The 19107-nt window shown below is 43.2% G+C and overlaps 1 protein-coding gene across 2 annotated transcripts; it reads right to left on the bottom strand.

Annotated features, from left to right (window-relative positions):
• Positions 1–2210: 2210 nt before the first annotated feature.
• LOC128706240 (uncharacterized) lies at positions 2211–12044 on the bottom strand. Of its 2 annotated transcripts, XM_070081848.1 has the most exons (4): positions 11938–12044; positions 7496–7670; positions 6717–6804; positions 2211–4376 (listed from the first exon to the last, which is right to left on the bottom strand). In XM_070081848.1, exons 2-4 carry the CDS (start codon positions 7663–7665, stop codon positions 2460–2462), a joined length of 2175 nt encoding a protein of 724 aa, XP_069937949.1. In that variant the 5' UTR covers positions 7666–7670; positions 11938–12044; the 3' UTR covers positions 2211–2459. The 2 variants fall into 2 exon arrangements, with proteins under 2 accessions (XP_069937949.1, XP_069937950.1); XM_070081849.1 differs by lacking the exons at positions 6717–6804; positions 11938–12044 and having other exon boundaries at positions 7496–7634.
• Positions 12045–19107: the final 7063 nt, after the last annotated feature.

The raw sequence follows: 19107 nt of genomic DNA on the forward strand, positions 1-19107 counted from the left end.
TTATCAGATCATCATTGTTAGTGAATATGAGGTCTAGTGTATTCTCCAGTCTAGTAGGCTCTATTATTTGCTGGTTTAAATTGAATTTTGTGCAGAGATTTAAAAGCTCGTCTGAGTGTGAGTTTTCATCAGAGCTGCCTCCTGGTGTTATTACTGCAACAATATTATTTGCTATATTCCTCCATTTTAGGTGCCTTAAGTTGAAATCCCCCAGGAGCAAGATGTTGGGTGCAGGAGCTGGAAGATTTTCCAGACAGTGGTCAATTTTTAACAGCTGTTCCTGGAATTGCTGGGATGTTGCATCCGGAGGCTTGTAGACTACCACAATGACTAGGTTTTGGTTCTCGACCTTTACTGCTAAAACTTCCACTACGTCATTTGAGGCATTAAGCAGTTCTGTGCAAACAAGTGACTCTGTAATGTACAGGCCAACCCCCCCCTTTTGCCTGTTCACTCTGTCACATCTGTATAGGTTGTAACCTGGGATCCATATTTCATTGTCCAAGTGATCCTTTATGTGGGTCTCAGTGAAAGCCGCGAACATTGCCTTTGCCTCTGCAAGCAGTCCACGGATGAAAGGTATTTTGTTGTTTGTTGCTGGCTTTAGACCCTGTATATTTGCAAAGAAGAATGTTATCGGACTGGTGGTATTGTTGGTACTGGGGGGGGATTTTTTTTCCGGCATTAGTATCTGTATCTGTTGGTTTGGAGTGGAGGCCATCGACTGTGGTTCCACTCCAGGAATGACTGGATTTGGTGTACGATTTCTGCCATTTCCTGCCAGTTTTTTTTCCTTCCTGGCACTAAAAAACCTCTCCCTCTTGAGTGGCTGTGGCTACCCAGGTTTTCCCATGGCCTGGATGTTTTGTATCTTTTTGTCCCCTTTAGATGGTATGCCTGGCAATTTAAGTTATAGCACAGTCTTTCCTGTACTGAAGAGGTACACAGTTCAGGGTGAAAAAGCTTACAGGAAGGGAGTTTGCATTTTCCTGTTGTCATATGGGCATGGCATTTTCTAGGGTGGTCATAGTTGCACGTCCCATCTGTTTTTCCAGATTTCCCATGCCAGCAGATACCAAGTGCATAGTATGTGCACAGGCTTGGTTTCCGCTTGCCTTGGGTTTGTGACTGTATTCCCTGTTGGTGCATGTTTCCCTGTCTTACTTCTATCCTCCCTAGCACCAACAATGGAGCTCCCACCAGTTGTCTTTGGTAATTTATCCTCACTATTGCTATTGGAGTCCTCTTGTTTGCTATTTCCTGCGGTATTTCTAGTTTGCAATATTGGTTTTATCTTATCTTTGACTACACTTGTTTCCCTACTATGGCTCCTATCCCCTATGTGGTCATTTATATGTATTCCTTCCTGCGTATAATTCCCGACTACCTGGACAAAATCTCCAGCTTCATCATTACTGTCTCCCAGGACAGCACCTCCAGCTTTACTATTACTGTCTCCCAGGACATCACCTCCAGCCTTACAGTTTGTGACTACATGGCCAGTATCAAGGGCAGTACCATTCAGCCCAGGCTTTTTATGTTCCCATCTGCTTCTGTATTATTTTTTTTTTATTTTATTATTTAAAAACTGGAGGGGGGGGGGGAACCAGGAAGTCTTTAGGAAGCATGGAAGGGCCGAAAGCTACTCCCTTCATCGGAGGGCCTAGAGCCCTCCTGTTAGTTTAGATGCAGTGTGGAACCTGTGCCATACCCAACCTTTCACGCCAGTCAACCAGCCCTCCAGGAGAGCCTTGCACCTACAGAGCTACCTTTGCTGATAGAAGAAAGGGTAGTCAGATTCACCACAGGGGTCCCATGAGGGACCTCATGGAGTGGGATGAGCCCCAGCATGCCATCCCTTACCTAGAAATTGTAATGCCAGAGTGGAGGACCCCTAGAGGCTTCAAATGGGATAGAAAACAAGGAGCGAGAGAGAGAGAGAGAGAGAGAGAGAGAGAGAGAGAGAGAGAGAGAGAGAGAGAGAGAGAGAGAGAGAGCGAGAGCGAGGGAGGGTAAAAAAAAAAAAAAAGAAAAGTCAAGGAGGGCCGGGTAATTAGGTTCGGTTGGAAGAATACAGAGGTCCAATTCCTCAGACAAACCATCAATGCAAGGAACCCCCCCCCTCCCCTTCAAGAGGAATTCTCCTAGGAAACTGGGCATTATGCTGTAGATTTTCATATTAGGGGGGGGGGGGGTAGAGATTTGTCCAATAGTATAAATGTTTTTATTAAACCACTTACATTAAATACAAAGAAACTAACACTGACCAACATAATCCAAAGCTCTAATCAACCTTGTTAAATATCAAAACTTTAAAAATTAAAAAATTATGCACATGAAAAAACAAATTGCACATTGAATTTAGTGGAACAGAAGAGGCTAAAGCCAAGCGCTAAAAAAGCTTTTGTGGATGACTAAATTCTAGTAGGCAAGAGATTTTGTACTATGAAATCCAATACCTATAAAATTACTTTCCGTAATCTATCGAATATTTTGTTGCAATACATCGTGGCTGCCTCTGTTGTCATGTACTTTGTGGCATAGTCAAGTGTGTGGATGAATCTCCCTCTGTATGTATGGAAGAGGTGAGCGCAGGGTATATTGAACTTGTGGATTGATACAGTAGACCACACCAGTTCTGAGCGTACATGAGGTCCTCCGTGTATAAATGCAGTCACATCACCCATGTCAGAAATATGGTAATCAGTACTAAGAGGCTGTCTAGTCATGAACTTCTCGTTGTCATGAACAGTGGGGCGATACAGTTCTTTCTGGACTGCCTTTCCAAAGATGCTTTTACTATCCATCTCTTCCTGTAGTTCTTCGTGTAAAGACCGTGCAAAGCTCCAAAAGTCTGCCAAAGCTTCTCTCTGGATCATCGTATGCAGATTGATCGATTCTATGTGACAGCCAAAAGCAAGAGATGAATCACCGCTCCAATATCGTCTCATGTTGATGCTGTGTTTACTGGACACGCAGTACTTCTCACGAATTACATTCTTAGCCACTAGGAAGTCTACGAAAGTGACAGTAGCTAGAGCGCAGAAGGCCGAATACAGAGAGACACCCTCCATACAACACTTTTCTTTTAGCAACTTCGTAGTAGACTGGTCTAAGACTCGAGTTAAGTAAAGTGACTGGTCATCTGACCCTTTGAAGAAGACTTCCAATTCAGATTTCTTTCTTTCCAATGGGGGTTTCGGTGAGGGGTTACTTTGTGTAGCCACTTTCTTCGCCGATATTAATTTAAAAGTTTCACCGGCGACAAACTCTGCAAGCTGATCATCATTAATGGGTGTGCCAGCTATGATATCATTCAGCAGCTGTAGAAAGAACCCACAAATCTTTAGAGCAGTGAACCCATCAGCAGTACCATGGTGTATACCAAGAACCAGGTGGCTTTTAGAAGGCCACAACGTCCACAGTTCTTCAGCAAGAGGAAGGGTAGAGGGATCCTGTGTGGATGTTTGAAGGTTACAGTCATGCTGTGTAGAGCCAATGCAAAGCGGACACCGTGGAGATCTTTTAGACTGAGCATCTGGTAGTAGACACACTGGTGCCGATTTAGGACGTTTGTCAGAAACTGAAGTAAACTCTGATCTAGCACAACGAGCGCCAGTTTGTGAAGACTGGTGCAAATTGCCTTCAGGTAATGACCTCGATGAATAGCCTGGTAACAAGGATCGACAGGATGTACCGGTGGTGTCAGTCTTTGGCAAGTTGAAGTCAGTTTCAGAGGAGAAGGCAGAAGATAATGCGGACAAGGAAGAGGGTGGTGTTGATGCCGAACTGACTGATGGTAATGAAACTGAAGATGCTGCGGATGATGGAAAAGAAGGCAAAGAGATAGACTCTGAAGACTTGGATGAAGATTTCAGAGATCCTTCAGAGGAAGGAGGTTGAGAAGATGCAAGGCCATTTGGAAAGTCTGGAGAGGGAGGAGGAGCAACTCCTAAAGGTGGAGATTCTGTAGAAGGTGTAGCAGTGCAACGGGCAAAGGAAAAGTCAGACCTACTGAGAGCAGAGGAAAGCAAAGCCATGGAGGGCGGGGATGACAAGCCACTGCAAGGAGCCGCACGGGGAATAGCACCAGTGGCCTCCCGTTTAGCAGCACTGGCTTTTGCTTCAGCAGCTGTATCCAACATCTTGTCCTCGCGTTTGCTAGTATCAGGTAAAGTATCAGAATGGGAAGTGGATCCATCAGGGGGAACGCCAGAGATAGAATCAGTAGTAGCAACTGCAGCTTCAGATTCTCCGGCAACAGTGGCAGAGGCTGCAGGGAGGAACCTAGCACACCACATGGGACCTAGTTTACAGTTGTATCGATACGTCCTAAGATGGGATACAACATTGTCTAGGTCACAATCTGTCACCACCTGAAATAAAAAAAAAAAAGAAAATAAAATTAGCACTAATATAAAGATGGCTAGTCAACTGATAGCCTCTGTGTACTAATCTAACACCGAGTACTAACTGAAGGAAGAAATTTAATTGAAAGATTGCTATGCACGAGTTTCTGGCAATAAAAGTTAAGAAAAATGAACTTTCAAGAATCACAAGAGAAAGCAAAATTCCCAAATGTTAAAGAACCCTCTCCACCTTCCCTCAGGCATCCCGTAATGAAAACGAGCTGTGCAAACCATGTGCTGGCTCAATAATAGCCCTTAACACAAGTTAGTGTAGTTGTGTATGCTCTTACTAGGGTAGAAACCTTTAGCCTAGATTTTTACCATGATTAGTAACCCCATAAGTTACAGGAAATGGGGTTTTCAAATTGTTCTTTAATACTGTCAGGAAGCATCTCTTCCTACTTACTAGGTTAACAGGTACAAAGAAACCTGTTCAACAGTGCTGATGAGCTATTCCCAGTTTTCCATCCCTCACCCGGTGTTTCCTCCCAACTGAGCAGATGGGAGGAAAGGTACTCAACTGGTGGCTAGTTGCCAATATTTATTGACCCTTATTGCTCTAGTCTTTTTAGTTCTGCTAAAGACATGAAGGTGTCGGGAGAGGCGTCAGAGTGTTATATTTACCGATTGTAGATCACTGCACTAGCAATGCAGGTAACCAATTCCATCTGATGTTAATACAAATCAACAAGTTCTTACAGGGACCTGGGAAATTATATAGTAATTAAAAAGCGCCAAGACAAGGGCTATACAGCTGGGAAATTATAGAAGTAGAAAGTACTGGGGGGGGGGGGGGGAAGTTTGACAGTTGTGTGGAAGTCTTAAGCCCAGACAAGGTCCTAGATGCACTAGAAGACAAAGAATGCAGATGTAATATATACAGACTTTGCAAAAGCCCTCGTAAAGTGTGACCATGGCGCACTAGCACACAAATGGCATGCTAAATGAATAACAGGAAAAGCTGGTAGATGGATCTATAATTTCCTTACAAAAAGAACACTGTAGTTGTCAACAGTAAAGTCAGAGGCAGCTACGGTGAAAAAGCTGTTCCACAAGGCACAGTACTCCCATCTTGTTTGTCATCTTCATATCTGATAGACAAGGATGTCAGCCACATGACCGTGTCTTCCTTTGCAGATGACACTCGAATCTGCATGATAGTGTCTTCCATTGCAGACACTGCAAGGCTCCAGGCGGACATCGACCAAATCTTTCAGTGGGCTGCAGAAAACAATATGAAGTTCAACGATGAGAAACTTCAGTTACTCTGATATGGTAAACACGAGGAAATTAAAACTTCAGAGTACAAAAATTCTGGCCACAAAATAGAGCGAAACCACTAACGTAAAAGACCTGGGAGTGATCATGTAGGAGGATCTCACCTTAAAGGATCCTAACTTAATCGCAGCTGCTAGAAAAGTGACAGGATGAATAACTCGAATGTTCAAAACTAGGGATGCCAAGCCCATGATTACTCTCTTCAGGTCACTTTCTATCTAGGCTGGAATATTGCTGCACACTAACATCTTTCAAGGCAGGTGAAATTGCTGACCTAGGAAATTTACAGAGAACCTTCACGGCGCGCATAACGGAGATAAAACCTCAATTACTGGGAGCGCTTGAAGTTCCTGAACCTGTATTCCCTGGAACGCAGGCGGGAGATACACGATTATATACACCTGGAAAATGACTAGAGGGACTAGTACTGAACTTCAAACGAAAATCTCAAAGAAATGAAAAGACTTAACAGACTATGCAACATCTCCCAATGAAAAGCAGGGGTGTCACTAGTGCGTTAAGAGACCATACAATAAGTGTCAGGGGCCAGAGACTGTTCAACTGCCTCCCAGCATACATAAGGGGGATTACCAATAGACCCCTGGCAGTCTTCAAGCTGGCACTGGACAAGCACCTAAAGTCTGTACCTGACCAGCCAGGCTGTGGCTCTTACGTTGGTTTGCGTGCAGCCAGCAGTAACAGCCTGGTTGATCCACCAGGAGGGCTGGTCACAGACCGGGCCGCGGGGGCGTTGACCCCCGGAACTGTCCAGGGGAGAGCTAGGAACTCCATGGCAAATGAGTCAATAAAGAGTAAGTGAATTACTTCAAGATTAAACTATGCTTCGTTTTGAGGCTCTGTGCGCGCGCGCGCTTCAGCTGTATTATGCTTTAGAAAGACTAAACCAAAGTTTACATAACCCTGCTATTCTGGACGAGGCACTAGATTAAATTTTTTTTTTTTTTTTTTTTTTGGGGGGGGGGGTCACCGAGATAACTATTGACTACCAAAGTGTTTCTTAAAACATACCTCAAAGTCTATCGTCTCACGAGTACACTCCTTGAACCAGAGGACTCCGTCACGGGTGTCCATACTCAAGCGGAGGCTGGGCACTTTCCTGGAGAAACGGAAAGTACTAGTTTGGAAAATTTTCTCCAAAGTAATGAGATTCGAATTCTACGAATTGCAGTCTAATAAAAGTTAATTTATTGTCTAATAATAACTGTCTAGTACAATGTTTCGGACCATACTGAAGAACAGGCGAAAGTAATTTATGCTGGAGATCTGAAAGCTGCTTGGGGTAAACAGGAGTAACTAAAACTTCTATCGAAGACTCTGATTTCATGGAAAGTCAGAAGTGCACCAAGAGGTAGGCAAAGTCACTGCCAGAACAACTTGGCAAAATTAACTGGAAACAAGGATGTAATTTTAAGTAAACTCTAGGAAAGCTGGTGTTTCGCTTTGATACGAAGGAAAAAAAAACTTTAGAAGCTAAGTCCATACGTCTGTCACAAGACCTGTATGGCAATAGTTAATTTGGCCTGCAGGACAGCTTCTGCAAGAAAACTGCAGAAGATTTCGTGGAAATCTAATAGATCTTAAAGGTTAAGAATAAAAGATTTAGCAGTTCTAGTCATGGGGAAGCTGAAGACTGGTGCTATGCCACACCAGAGGAATAAAAAGAATTACTGTAGTAAACAAGGAAAATTGGACGAGTAGTGTCTGGCAAAGTACTAAATGTAGGGGAAAAATTTTAAATTTAAACTAATATGAAAAAATTTATTAATATACCGAATTAATGATTTTACCTGTACAAGTGAAGTAGTGCTTGCTTGACGTGGTTGTGGTCGAGGGGCTGAGGAGAACCCAGCGTTAAAACATAGCAAGCTAAGAAGGTTCCATGCTTGTGACCCATCTCAAACCATTCTTCAAGGGGCATGGCTGCCCGGATCCACCGGTCGTTACTACTGCTAGACATTGTTGCTAAAAAACAATACATAGGGTTAATATCTACAGTGACGACTGGGGGAGCAAGAAATGAAGGTAATGCTTCGCAAGTTAATGGATGGGATAAAGCGCCACAACTTAAACGAGGATTAACACTATCCAAACAATTTTAATAGCTTAGAATTATTTAAGACTAAGTAATTATATACCCAAAGTTAACATGGTCCGGTAACCAAGTAAAATATTTGCCAGGTGCGAGGAAATTAGAAGTGAAAGACTTCTAAAATAGTGTCCAAGTCATCAATAGTGACAAAAGTATTAAACCTGCATTAAAGAGCAACAAGGAAGCTAGACGTTCATGCCCGAGAAGTCACGAAAGTGCTGGGAAGTTCACTTTCCAGAGAAGTAAATACTTTGGATTTTAGAACCAGTTAATGAAAGTGAAATTATGGGTCCTGGAGGGATTTTTAAAAAAAAGCCTGAACAAGGGGAAAAAAAAAAAAAAAAAAAAAAAATCCTTTGAAAGCGAAAGACTCGGCAGGAGACGCAACATTCCTCCACCATGAAAAGCAGGGGCGCCACCGAGTACAGAGAGAAGGAGAAAAGTGTCCGGGGCACAAGACTAATTGCCTCCCAGCATACATAAGAGGGATTACCAATAGACCTCTGGCTGTCAAGAAGGCACTGGACAGGCACGTAGTCGAGGTCTGATCTCAGACTAGGCCGCGGGGGAGTTTATTCTCGAAACCCTCCAGGTAGGTACTAGTCGTGGGGGGAGAGGATGTTGGCAGTTTAGCGAAAACATTAGGTTAAGCTTTCAGTAGACGTAATTGATAAAGTTACGAAGCTTTCAGTTTATGAAGCCTGATTTAGAAAAAAAAAAACTTACAATCGTAGTTTTATAAGTTACAAGTTAAATTATGGCAAGTCTTTACTATGCCAATACAAAAATATTGGTCCAATGAATGGGGAGGTAAAGTATTTTCGCACGGTTTACATATTTCACAGCATATATGCTAATTAGCCTTAGTTTAAAGGCTAAATTTTAGTACAAACCCCTGTATGATAAGTTTTAGCATAGTGCAGTACAAAATTAAACTGGCTGAAGTGTTAAGAAAGTTCTATTATCTTTTAGATAAAAGGAATAGTTTAATTAAATAATTTGGTTGAACCAAATGACCAGATCGTAAGGTATATTTCAGTTTATTCATCACAAAGATTAACTTTGTGATTAGTTTTTTTTTATACCGTGTTCGTACACGTAGTATAGCTCTACCGGAAGAGAAGAGCTTTGAGAAGAGGTACGAGAAAAGCACGGACTGATCAGGTTTAATATTTAACCTATTTCGCACGCAGTTTCATTAGAAGTTGAATGTAATGTCGATTCTTAAACAAAGTTTTAAACTTGCAGGAACGCAAGAATTTACCCGCATGAATATAGCTGACAAGTATTTAATCATTAAATATACAGATTAGTAAAAAGTTACGTACGATTATAAGTTTGGTACAATAGCAATAGTGATGGACAAGATTGCTCAGCATTTTACACTAAAGGAATACTATTCAGGGAATAACTGAAGGAATTTAAAAATTTGCAACCCATTAAGTATAAAAGTTAAAGTTAATTTTTATTAACACTTCGGGCGATTCCCACCAAGGTAGGGTGGCCCGAAAGAGTAACTCATCATTCACGCCATCACTTGCCAGAAGGGTGCCTTACACTACAGTTATAAAACCCCTCCTCCAGAGTGCATACACTATTTCCCATCTCCAGGATTCGAGTCTGGCCTGCCGGTTTACCCGAGACCCTTCATAAATTTAAGTGCTCACACCAACAGCACGTCAGGTATTAAAAACCACGCTTCCATCCACTATCCATTACGCTTATGCATGCTTGCTGGAAATCAAAGCCCCTCGTACACAACCTTTACCCTCTCCCTCCAACCTTCCCTAAGCCGACCCTTGCCCATCTTTTCATCCACTAAAGATTTACACGCTCTCCAAGTCAGTTTTTCTATTTTCTGTACATGTCCGAACCACCTCAAGAACTACCTTGACTAGTGAAATTATTAGCTTTCAAAAGAGCTTAGGCCTAAAGAATTTTAGGTAGATTGAGATTTAAGGAAAAAAAAAAAAACCCACCCACCAAGAATAAAGACAAAGGTACTTATGCCTTACCAAACTAGAAGCCTTGAAAGTGCATGTACAGTTACAAGATGAAGATTGAGACACTTATGCAGCATATGGGAATCTTTATTCAGGAAACGTTTCGCCACAGTGGCTTCATCAGTCCAATACAAAGAGGAAGACCTACTTCGACTAGTGGATGGTACCACTATGACCCCGCCTCCATCTGCTTCACGTCACCTCACTACAGTATATAAGCCACGTCTACGGCCCTATGCTGTACATTCTACAAGATTGATGGACTGAACACATCGACTCCATGTTGAGGGACTGATTACCTTCTCTCCTTACGCCTTCCTCTTTGTATTGGACTGATGAAGCCACTGTGTGGCGAAACGTTTCCTGAATAAAGATTCCCATATGCTGCATAAGTGTCTCAATCTTCAACTTGTCGGTTTTTCAAACCATTCATCACAACAGTTACAAGATTTCCACTAATTATGCACTAGCAGGGGATTGGGTTGAGAGGAAACTGGTAATGGCAGGTACTTTCTATAGGACAGTTTCCAGGAATAGGGAAATATATGGATCGCGGTGGGAGGGAGTCTTCCCCGCAGGTTATCGTGCTTTAACTGTTGGGATCTTGCTAGCTTTGCAGTATGGGGGGGGGGGGGGTTGTCATGGCTGGGGCAAGGTTTGGGAATGTCATCCGGGGTTCCAATGGGCTCGTCGTCGGGAGTGAGCGAGTGTTTGGTATGGACCTATGGCTTAGGCGTAAGCAAGGGATGGGTCAGTGTGGTTCGTAGGTGTTAGGATGCAAGAGTGTCGACAGTTGGAATAAAAGTGCGATCCAGTTTGGTTGTGGGGATTTTCGGTTTATACTTTTGCGTACGTGTCCCACGGGATGACTGCATCACTATGTATATATAGCCTTGCACATGCTGGGTCACTTACCATCACACCTATACTAGAGGATGGAGGTATAAATTTTGTTTATAGGTAATGTACGCGTGTATGCTGTAAGGATGCTTGGGCGAGGTTCGTAGTGATTGCGACTGTCGCGCTGTGACAGGTTATGCTCATGTACGGCTAGAAGAACACGTGACAGGTTATGCGTAATGAGAGGAAGTGGGCGGTTGCCCAAATAGGGCGGGGGGAGAGGGGGGGGGGTAAGAAGCGAGTGAATTTGTAACTATCGTGTCTTGTATACACCTTTGTTTGGCACGTTGACTTTTGCAGTGAATAGGTTGTGATAGAGTAATTTTTATTTGAGTGTTCGCATTAGGTTATGGAAGCCTGAGCTAGATAAGATTTCGTTCGGATTTTTAACCCTGGAGGGTTAGCCACCCAGGATAACCCAAGAAAGTCAGTGCGTCATCGAGGACTAACTTATTTCCATTGGGGTCCTTAATCTTGTCCCCCAGGATGCGACCCACACCAGTCGACTAACCCAGGTACCTATTTGCTGCTAGGTGAACAGGACAGGTTTAAGGAAACTTGTCGAAATGTTTCCACCCGCCGGGAATCGAACCCGGGCCTTTCGAGTGTGAAGCGGGAGCTTGAGCCACCAGGCCACACTGATAGCCTTCACATGATAATGTACGTGTACAACTATGATAATTTAGTACTTGTTGCCAGTATTTGGCGGAGGTGTGGGTACCTCAGGCTGATACTTTTGTATGACTTACTCCCAAGAAAAGCGAGTATTAGGAATGCGAGTTTCTTTCATAATATAAAAGTGAATTTTTGTATTTACACCTACACGAGTAGGATTGTTCTCGTGTCAGCTGTAAGTGGCAGCTATGTACAAGTCAGGGGTGATAATTTTAAGTGCTTCTTATGTATACTGATAGGTGGTTCGAATGATTTATAGCGTGTTTACTGGTCTTTTCTGATGGGTTTCTTCCGTGTCCAACTGTGTGTGTGTACAAGATTGCTCTATTTAAAAAAAAAAAAAAAAAAAAAAAGACTGTAGTTACAATTTAAGTTATTTCAATAGCATACTGAAGTTTAACACTTCATGGGGTTTAAAAAACGATACTACACAAAGGTCAATAAGGACTCAAACCACCTATATCAAGAAATAAAGTTAATTTAGTCTTTAAGACATAATATAATCTAAAAATATAAACTAAGAGATATGAAAATTACTGTATAAACCCCTACTGAAAAATACCTCAAGACCAGCTATGTGTAACCACGATGTAATCACCCAACGTGATATTACTATGGTGAAGTTTGGTGAGCAACTGACTGACCTACTGTCTGCCCTCTCCATGAAGCATCTTGTGAACCATTTCAAAGCTTCGATGAAACATCGCTCTAGCACGTCTCGACCCTCGTCTGGTTTGTGTTTGGTGTTCGACAAACCAACACTTGTGTATAATTTGTATATTTTGTTTTATATTTGATTTAAAACTCAGGCACAAAATATATGGGTACATGACTACACAAATAATAAAGAAGTACATATATAATGACATCAGAACTTTTTTTTTTATATTTTTTATTTAAAAAACACAGTATACATGTGTGGTACACAAAAATGATTTTAAAACAAGAACCGTGAAAGCTTTATGTAAGACAACAACAATATATATAACTTTGATTGGAGGAGACATATTTTCACAACATGGCGCAGTCTGTGAGAAGGCGTTTGCACACGGTGTGCATTGAATTATTGCGTGGTGCAATAACGCCTCAGTCTGCACAAGTGCTTTTACCGCAAATTATCCGTGACACCTATGGTGTTGCGGATCAAGAACTGTATGGTGTGGCACTAAATGGTGCCTATCGTATTTTCGTCAAGCTGAGTTCAGCTGGAGTGTATGAACGGCTGGTTGACAAGTACCAGGACAGGAGCGTGGATGTTAATTCAGCGATACGTGTTCGCCTAATCGACGTGTCTAAGCATTTTTTTTTCTTTTTTTTTTTTTTTTTTTTTTTTTTTTTTTTTTTTTTTTTTTTTTTTTTTTTTTTTAAACATGACATTACAAAATATAATATGTAAAACTCATTTAAGTCTATAAATTAACACAATCCTCCCTACAGCTAATGTTACACACCACACTTACAACTCCGTGTGGGTACACCCCCCCCCCTCCCTGCTCCCTCATCCTATCACTTAACCCAAACCTGTTGGAGCTACTCAACAGAATTACATGATATGAACAACACTTTTATATACACATCCCTCGAAATGGTACTTAATGATCGACTACAGACCATGCAATGCATTGCACTGAACATATTATACAGACATATTACCCCCCCCCCTAGTGGTTATCCAACCACCCCACTATTTACAACCTAACATACTATAAACAATGAATGTTGCCTAATCTAAAGTCACACAGCAATCCAAACATTAATTTATGTAATTGTCCTAATGGTTCAGTTACATAACAATATGTATTACACAACAATGGTGATATAGAAAAGTCACAAGGACATACAAAATTACTACAAAACCATAAGAATAAACTTAGTCTCAAAATCCAACACATGTAAGCCTTTACACATTTAAACATGCAATTCCAGTGTTAAAATCACACATCTTCAACTATGACATTCAAGCTCTATACAGCTTATATGGACATTACATAGTGCTATTGACAACAGTACAATACAACATAAAGTCATTTCATTCGTCTCTCGACCACTGGGAAGAGAGGACGCTTCTTGAGTCTCCCTACACGCCACCTGGTGGTGACTGCTGGACTTAGACACCAACATGGCGGATCGTATCAACAGGAGAGTGAATACTGTCTGTATTGAATTAGTACGAGGAACGTTAAGCAGTGCGACGATGCATGTACTGTTATCGGCCATCATTAGAGACGTCTACGGGATATCGAACGATGAATTGTATGGTGTGGCCCTAAATGGAATGTCAAGGGTTTTTGTGAAGTTTACAAGAGCCGGCTTTTACTCCAGGATTGTGGATGAATTCCAGGAAAGGAGGATGAGTGTTAATTCAGCAGTAGAGGTGTGTCTACATGATGTTTCGAAATATTACACATGGGTAAAGGTGCGTAATGTACCATTTGAGGCAACGTCGTATGGCATTCAGGAAGCCTTCAGCGATTATGGAACTGTTCATACGGCTAATATGGGGGTGTGGAGGGACGGGCCGTTTGAAGGGCTGCCCGAGGGGTCCTGCACCCTGAAGATGTCATTGAGGCGGCCAATACCCTCGTATGTAACGCTGACAAACTATAGGACCCAGGTATTTGTCCACTATGCGGGGCAGAGGAAAACTTGCCGATTATGTGATTCTTATGAGCACATGGCGGTGCAGTGTCCTCGCAGGCAAGCCCCTAGGATGGCGTTATCGTGGATGGTGGATCAGCAACCGTGCAATGTGGATGTGGAGTTGGGGGTAGCAGATGGACAGAAGACGAATCTCTGGAGTGAGGAGGTGGACAAGGTGGAAGAGGTGATGGGGACGTGTGTTACCCTCCCGGAGGTGACAGGGGAGAGCCCCCCATCGCCTGAGGGAAGGGTGGACGTGGAGGAGTCTACCCAGGAGAGGATGTTGGAAGCAGTGCTGCAGGAGTTCTTGGATGAGCCGGTGGACGGGGAGGACGGACCCGAGAAGTTAAGTGAGGTGCAGCTGATGGATAAGCAGCAGGGACAGGTGGAGGATTCGAGGAATGACAGAGTGGACACGGAAGTGGTGGTGGAAGTCCATCAGGAGGACTCGCATGAGGTAGATATGTGTGTGAGTGAGAGCTCACGCAAACGGACGGCGGGTGCCTTGGACGTTGATGAGGTTTTAACACCTGGGCAGAGACCTGGGAAGAAGTCATGGGTAGATGTGGGGGAGAAGGCACCCAGGGGAGGGGGTGTGCCGGGGAAGCTCGGTGGGGGAGGGCAAGGGGGGGTTGGTGGACAGGTTAGGAAACATGATAAAAATGGTATGGGTACCATGAAAGGCGAATTGAGTAAGCCACAGCGGCATAGAGGTAAGCCGCCTTTTCTGGGAAGTTCAAGTGTGTCACAATAAATGTAAATGGTCTTAAATCTGAGGTCAAAAGGGTTTGGTTAGAATGGTTTTTACGAAGGTTTGATGTAGATGTATGTTTTTTGCAGGAGCATAACCATAGGTTAGGGTGTGAATTGCGTTTGCGGGGTTATAACCTGTTTGTCAGTAATGCTTTGCAATTAAAAGGAGGGGTGGCAGTGGCTGTAAAGGAGACCAGCCCATTGCGTGTCATGGGTTGGGAGGAGGGGGGAGGGGGGAGGGTCGTGAGGGTAGATGGGCACTGGGGGGTGGGGAGAGTATGTTTCATTGGAGTTTATATGCCGGCATGCAACAATGTTAGAGTGAAAGTTGATTTTGTTCGTGATGTTTTGATGTATTATTTGCGGGGTCTACCTTCCATAACTGTTCTTGGGGGTGACTGGAACTGTGTGATTAGGTATGGGGATGTCTCACCGAGGGGGGCGGGATGTGTCTTGGGTGCGCTAAGGGATGTGTTAAGGGATGTAGGAGTTGTCGATGTGGTGGGGAGGGGGGAGTATGGGGTGGAGCACACGTTCATGCGTGGAAATTATGAGGCGAGGTTAGATAGGATATATGTAATGAAGGGGATAGGTGTGGAGAGGGTGAGAGCTTTCGATGTCGGTTTTTCGGATCATAGGGCGGTGATAGCTGATCTGCGGGTGGATGGTATAGTACGTATATATGCTGGGTATTGGAAATTGAATGTGAGGCTACTGCAGGAGGGGGATGTTGGCTCTTCCTTTGAGGAATGGTGGACACATTTCTGGGATGGCAGGGATGGTGAGATGGATTTGCTTGACTGGTGGGAGGTGAGGGCTAAGATAGGAATTGCAGAGTTTTTCAGGGCACGTGGTAGGGAACAGGCACGGTGGCGGTATGGTTTGCAAAACTATCTGGAGGGACAACTGAATGCGTTTTACGACGGGGGGGGTAGGGAAGGTATGAGAGGGGATGTGGATGGTTTAAGGTGTAGGATTGCAGAGTTACATAATGACAGGTTTAACGCAATTAGAGTTAGAGCGGGGTTAGAGGAGGTGTTAAAGGGTGATCAACCGTCAGGTTACGTTCTGCGAAAATTTAGGGAAAGGCAAATGGTGACTACCATAGCGCACATAGTGGTCGCTGCAGGGGGGGGAGGTTATGTGGAGGGTCAAGGCCTTACTAACACGGACAGCATTAGTGTTTATGCAGATTATTGGTTTAGGGAGAAATGGAGGAGGAACAGAGGTGATGCAAGTGAGAAGATATTTGGGGATATGCAGAGTAATATTGTATTAGGACAACAGGAACAAGAAATGCTGGAGGGGAGTATTAGTGAGGAGGAGGTGGAGGAGGCGGTTTACGGGATGAGTCAGGGTAAGACGCCGGGCATAGATGGAATACCGAATGATTTTTATAGAGTTTATTGGGAGTGTATTAGGCATGGTTTAGTGGAAGTCTTGAATTATATGTGGCGCAGTGGGAGGATGGGGAAAACACAGAAAACCGGGATCGTTGTGTTAGTGCCGAAAAAGAAGGAAGGGAAAGTACTGAGTGATTATAGAGCGATATCCTTAATGTGTGCTGATTATAAAATTTATGCTAAAATTCTGGGCAATAGACTGAAGAAGGTCCTAGGATCAGTGATACATGGGGGACAGTTTGGCATTCCGGGAAGAAGTATGAGGGACGGACATAGTCACATAAGGGATTTTATTGAGGACTGCACCGGAGGGGGAATACTTGGTTTAGATTGGGCTAATGCGTATGATTGTGTGAATAGGGATTTCTTAAAAGTTTGTTTGGAACAGTTGGGTTTGGGGGAGAAGGTGGTAAGATGGGTGCAAACCTTGTATGAGGGAGCAGTTATTAGGGTACAGATTAATGGTAAGTTGGGGGACCCAGTACTGATGGAGAGAGGTTTGAGGCAGGGCTGTCCACTCTCTCAGTTATTGTTTGCCTGTGTACAGAATCCATTTTATGGGCTGGTGGATGAGGTGATGAATGAACACGGGATTAGGGGGGGTGGGCGGGGGGGGATTGTGGGGTACGTAGATGATACTACTGTGCTGGTAAGGCATGAGGAAGATCTAAGGAAAGTTGGTGGAATCATTCAGATTTTTGGGGCCGCTACGGGTATGAGAGTTAATTTAATGAAGTCGAGACTATTAGAGGTGGGGGATTGGGTGGGAGGGAGCTTGGGGGAGGGGTTGGGATGGTCAGTAGTGGACAGAATTAAGGTTTGTGGAATATGGTACATGGCGGAAGTGCAGGAGAGTAGGAAGATAAATTCGGAATTAGTTACGAGCAGGGTTTTGGGTAGGCTAGGAGGCTTAAGGGCTAGGGACGTAACATTACAGCAGAGAGTTTTAGTGGTCAACTCTCTGGTGTACAGTAAGGTGTGGGGAGTGGCTGAGGTGTTCCCTTTAAGAGCAAAAGATATTGCAGAAATCCAGAGGAAGGTTCTAAGGTATGTGTGGGGGTTTGGGAGGGCATGGTTGAGCAAGGACGTGGTGATGACGGAGAGGAGACGTGGGGGTCTTGGCCTGATGTCATTGGGTCATAGAGTAATGGCTTTATATATTAAACAAAGATATATACGGACTGGGGGGAACAGAGGTGTCAGGGTAGGTAGGGTAATGGAGGATGCACGAAGATGGTGGTGTGGAAGGGATTTGAGGTATTGTGAGGACATGTTGAGGGTTTTATTACATGTTAAACAGGTGTCCACGTTAAAGGTCAAACGAATGGTGGGTGCTGTGGTGGGCAAGGGTGTTTTACAGGGGCTTGCTGTATATCCAACATATGACTGGATAGGCATATGGAGGAAGTTTGGCTTGCTTAGAATACCAGCAAGGGTACGAGAGTTAGTATATCGGTTTCTGATGGGAATATTGGCCTCTAGGGATGTGTTGTATAAAATGGGTCTTGTGAGAGAGGACTCATGCTTGCATTGTGGGGACATCGAAACGGCTTTTCATGCGGTATATTTTTGTCCCTCTTTGGAGGGGGTGAGGTTATGGATGGTGAGAGTTATCAGACTTTTGGGGGGGGGGCAATGGCCATTCCTAAGGGCCTTAATGTTGGATGTAACCGGGGTGCCGGGTGATGTGGGTATAGCCTTAATGTATGTTATGACGGATTATTTACATGTATCTTGGGGGATGAGGGAGGTTAGGGGAGAGTTGAGGATAAAAGCGTTAGCAGCGAGATTTTATAGAACTATGTGTAGGAATAGGCAAGTCTATGGGGGGAGGTGGGTAGTTAGCTTCTCGGAGGGTTACCGGAATCTCACTGTGGGGGGCCTCCTCCTCATGAACCCAGAGGGCGGGCAAAGGGTTGGTCTCCTACCGGGGGATGCATGAGGGTGAGTTGGTTTAGGCTTCTTTGTAGTGTGGATGGTGGGAGGGTTATAAATAGAGTGGAAGAGAGATGAATGAGGATTTGGAATCTATGGTTATGTTCACTGCATACAGGATAACCTTAATTAAAACCATGATGACTAAACCTTGGAAAAAAAAAAAAAAAAAAAAAAAAAAAAAAAAAAAAAAAAAAATTATTTGTTTATATATTATCTTTTAGACTGTTTATATAAAAAAAAAAAAAAACAGCAATGATGTACTAGTGTTTCAAATAGGGAGATAAGGTTTTCATGTCCTGTAACTAGACAGTTTTGATACCTTATGTTAGGATTTTGTTAGTTGTATGGGTTGATACTTGCGTATATGATGTTATGTCTTACTTGAGGGTGTTTCCTGCCCAGTGTTTATTGGGGAGTTTCATTGTGATATGTACCAATGTAATGTTTATTGTCGGCTTTGGTTTGCCTAATGTTTAAATTAATGTTCTTATAATTTTAATTTTTGTATGTTAAATAATATTTATTGTGCACTTTGTGCAAGGGGTCTAATTGTACAGAGTTGTGGGGGATTTATGTGGACACAGACATAAAATTTTGAGTTTTTGGTTTTTGCTAATTTTTTTGTTCGGTGCTGGAGCTCTCTCGCTCTTTATTATGTTAAGAGTTTCCTGCTATTTGCGGGAAGTATTATGTGGTATGTCTTTGTAATTTTATTGTAGGGTTGGGTTAGCCTTTGTTTAATTATTGTAATGTATGATTTTATCCTTCGTATGCTGCATCATATCATCTGTGTACTTTGTGCAAGGAGGTTTTACTGTACTGTATAATAGGCATGATTTGTAGGTTTAGAATTTGTTGATGTTTTTTCTGAGCAGGTGTTATCCTGTTCGTTTCATTGTTCGGTGATGGTATATTCTTTAATACAATATGAATGTAACACTTGTGGTATGCTATGGGGTTGATGGTAGGTCATTGTATTTTCAAACGGTTAATAATTG

The sequence above is a fragment of the Cherax quadricarinatus genome, unplaced genomic scaffold (genome assembly GCF_038502225.1).
Source record: "Cherax quadricarinatus isolate ZL_2023a unplaced genomic scaffold, ASM3850222v1 Contig4591, whole genome shotgun sequence".
NCBI lineage: Eukaryota > Metazoa > Arthropoda > Malacostraca > Decapoda > Parastacidae > Cherax > Cherax quadricarinatus.

Excerpts from the sequence above, each read along its gene's own strand:
- LOC128706240 (XM_070081848.1), bottom strand. The coding sequence starts at position 7,665 with ATGTCTAGCAGTAGTAACGACCGGTGGATCCGGGCAGCCATGCCCCTT. Across the intron at positions 6,805-7,495 it reads GCACTACTTCACTTGTACAG|GAAAGTGCCCAGCCTCCGCT; the intron begins GTAAAATCATTA and ends CCGTTTCTCCAG. Across the intron at positions 4,377-6,716 it reads GTGAGACGATAGACTTTGAG|GTGGTGACAGATTGTGACCT; the intron begins GTATGTTTTAAG and ends TTTTTATTTCAG.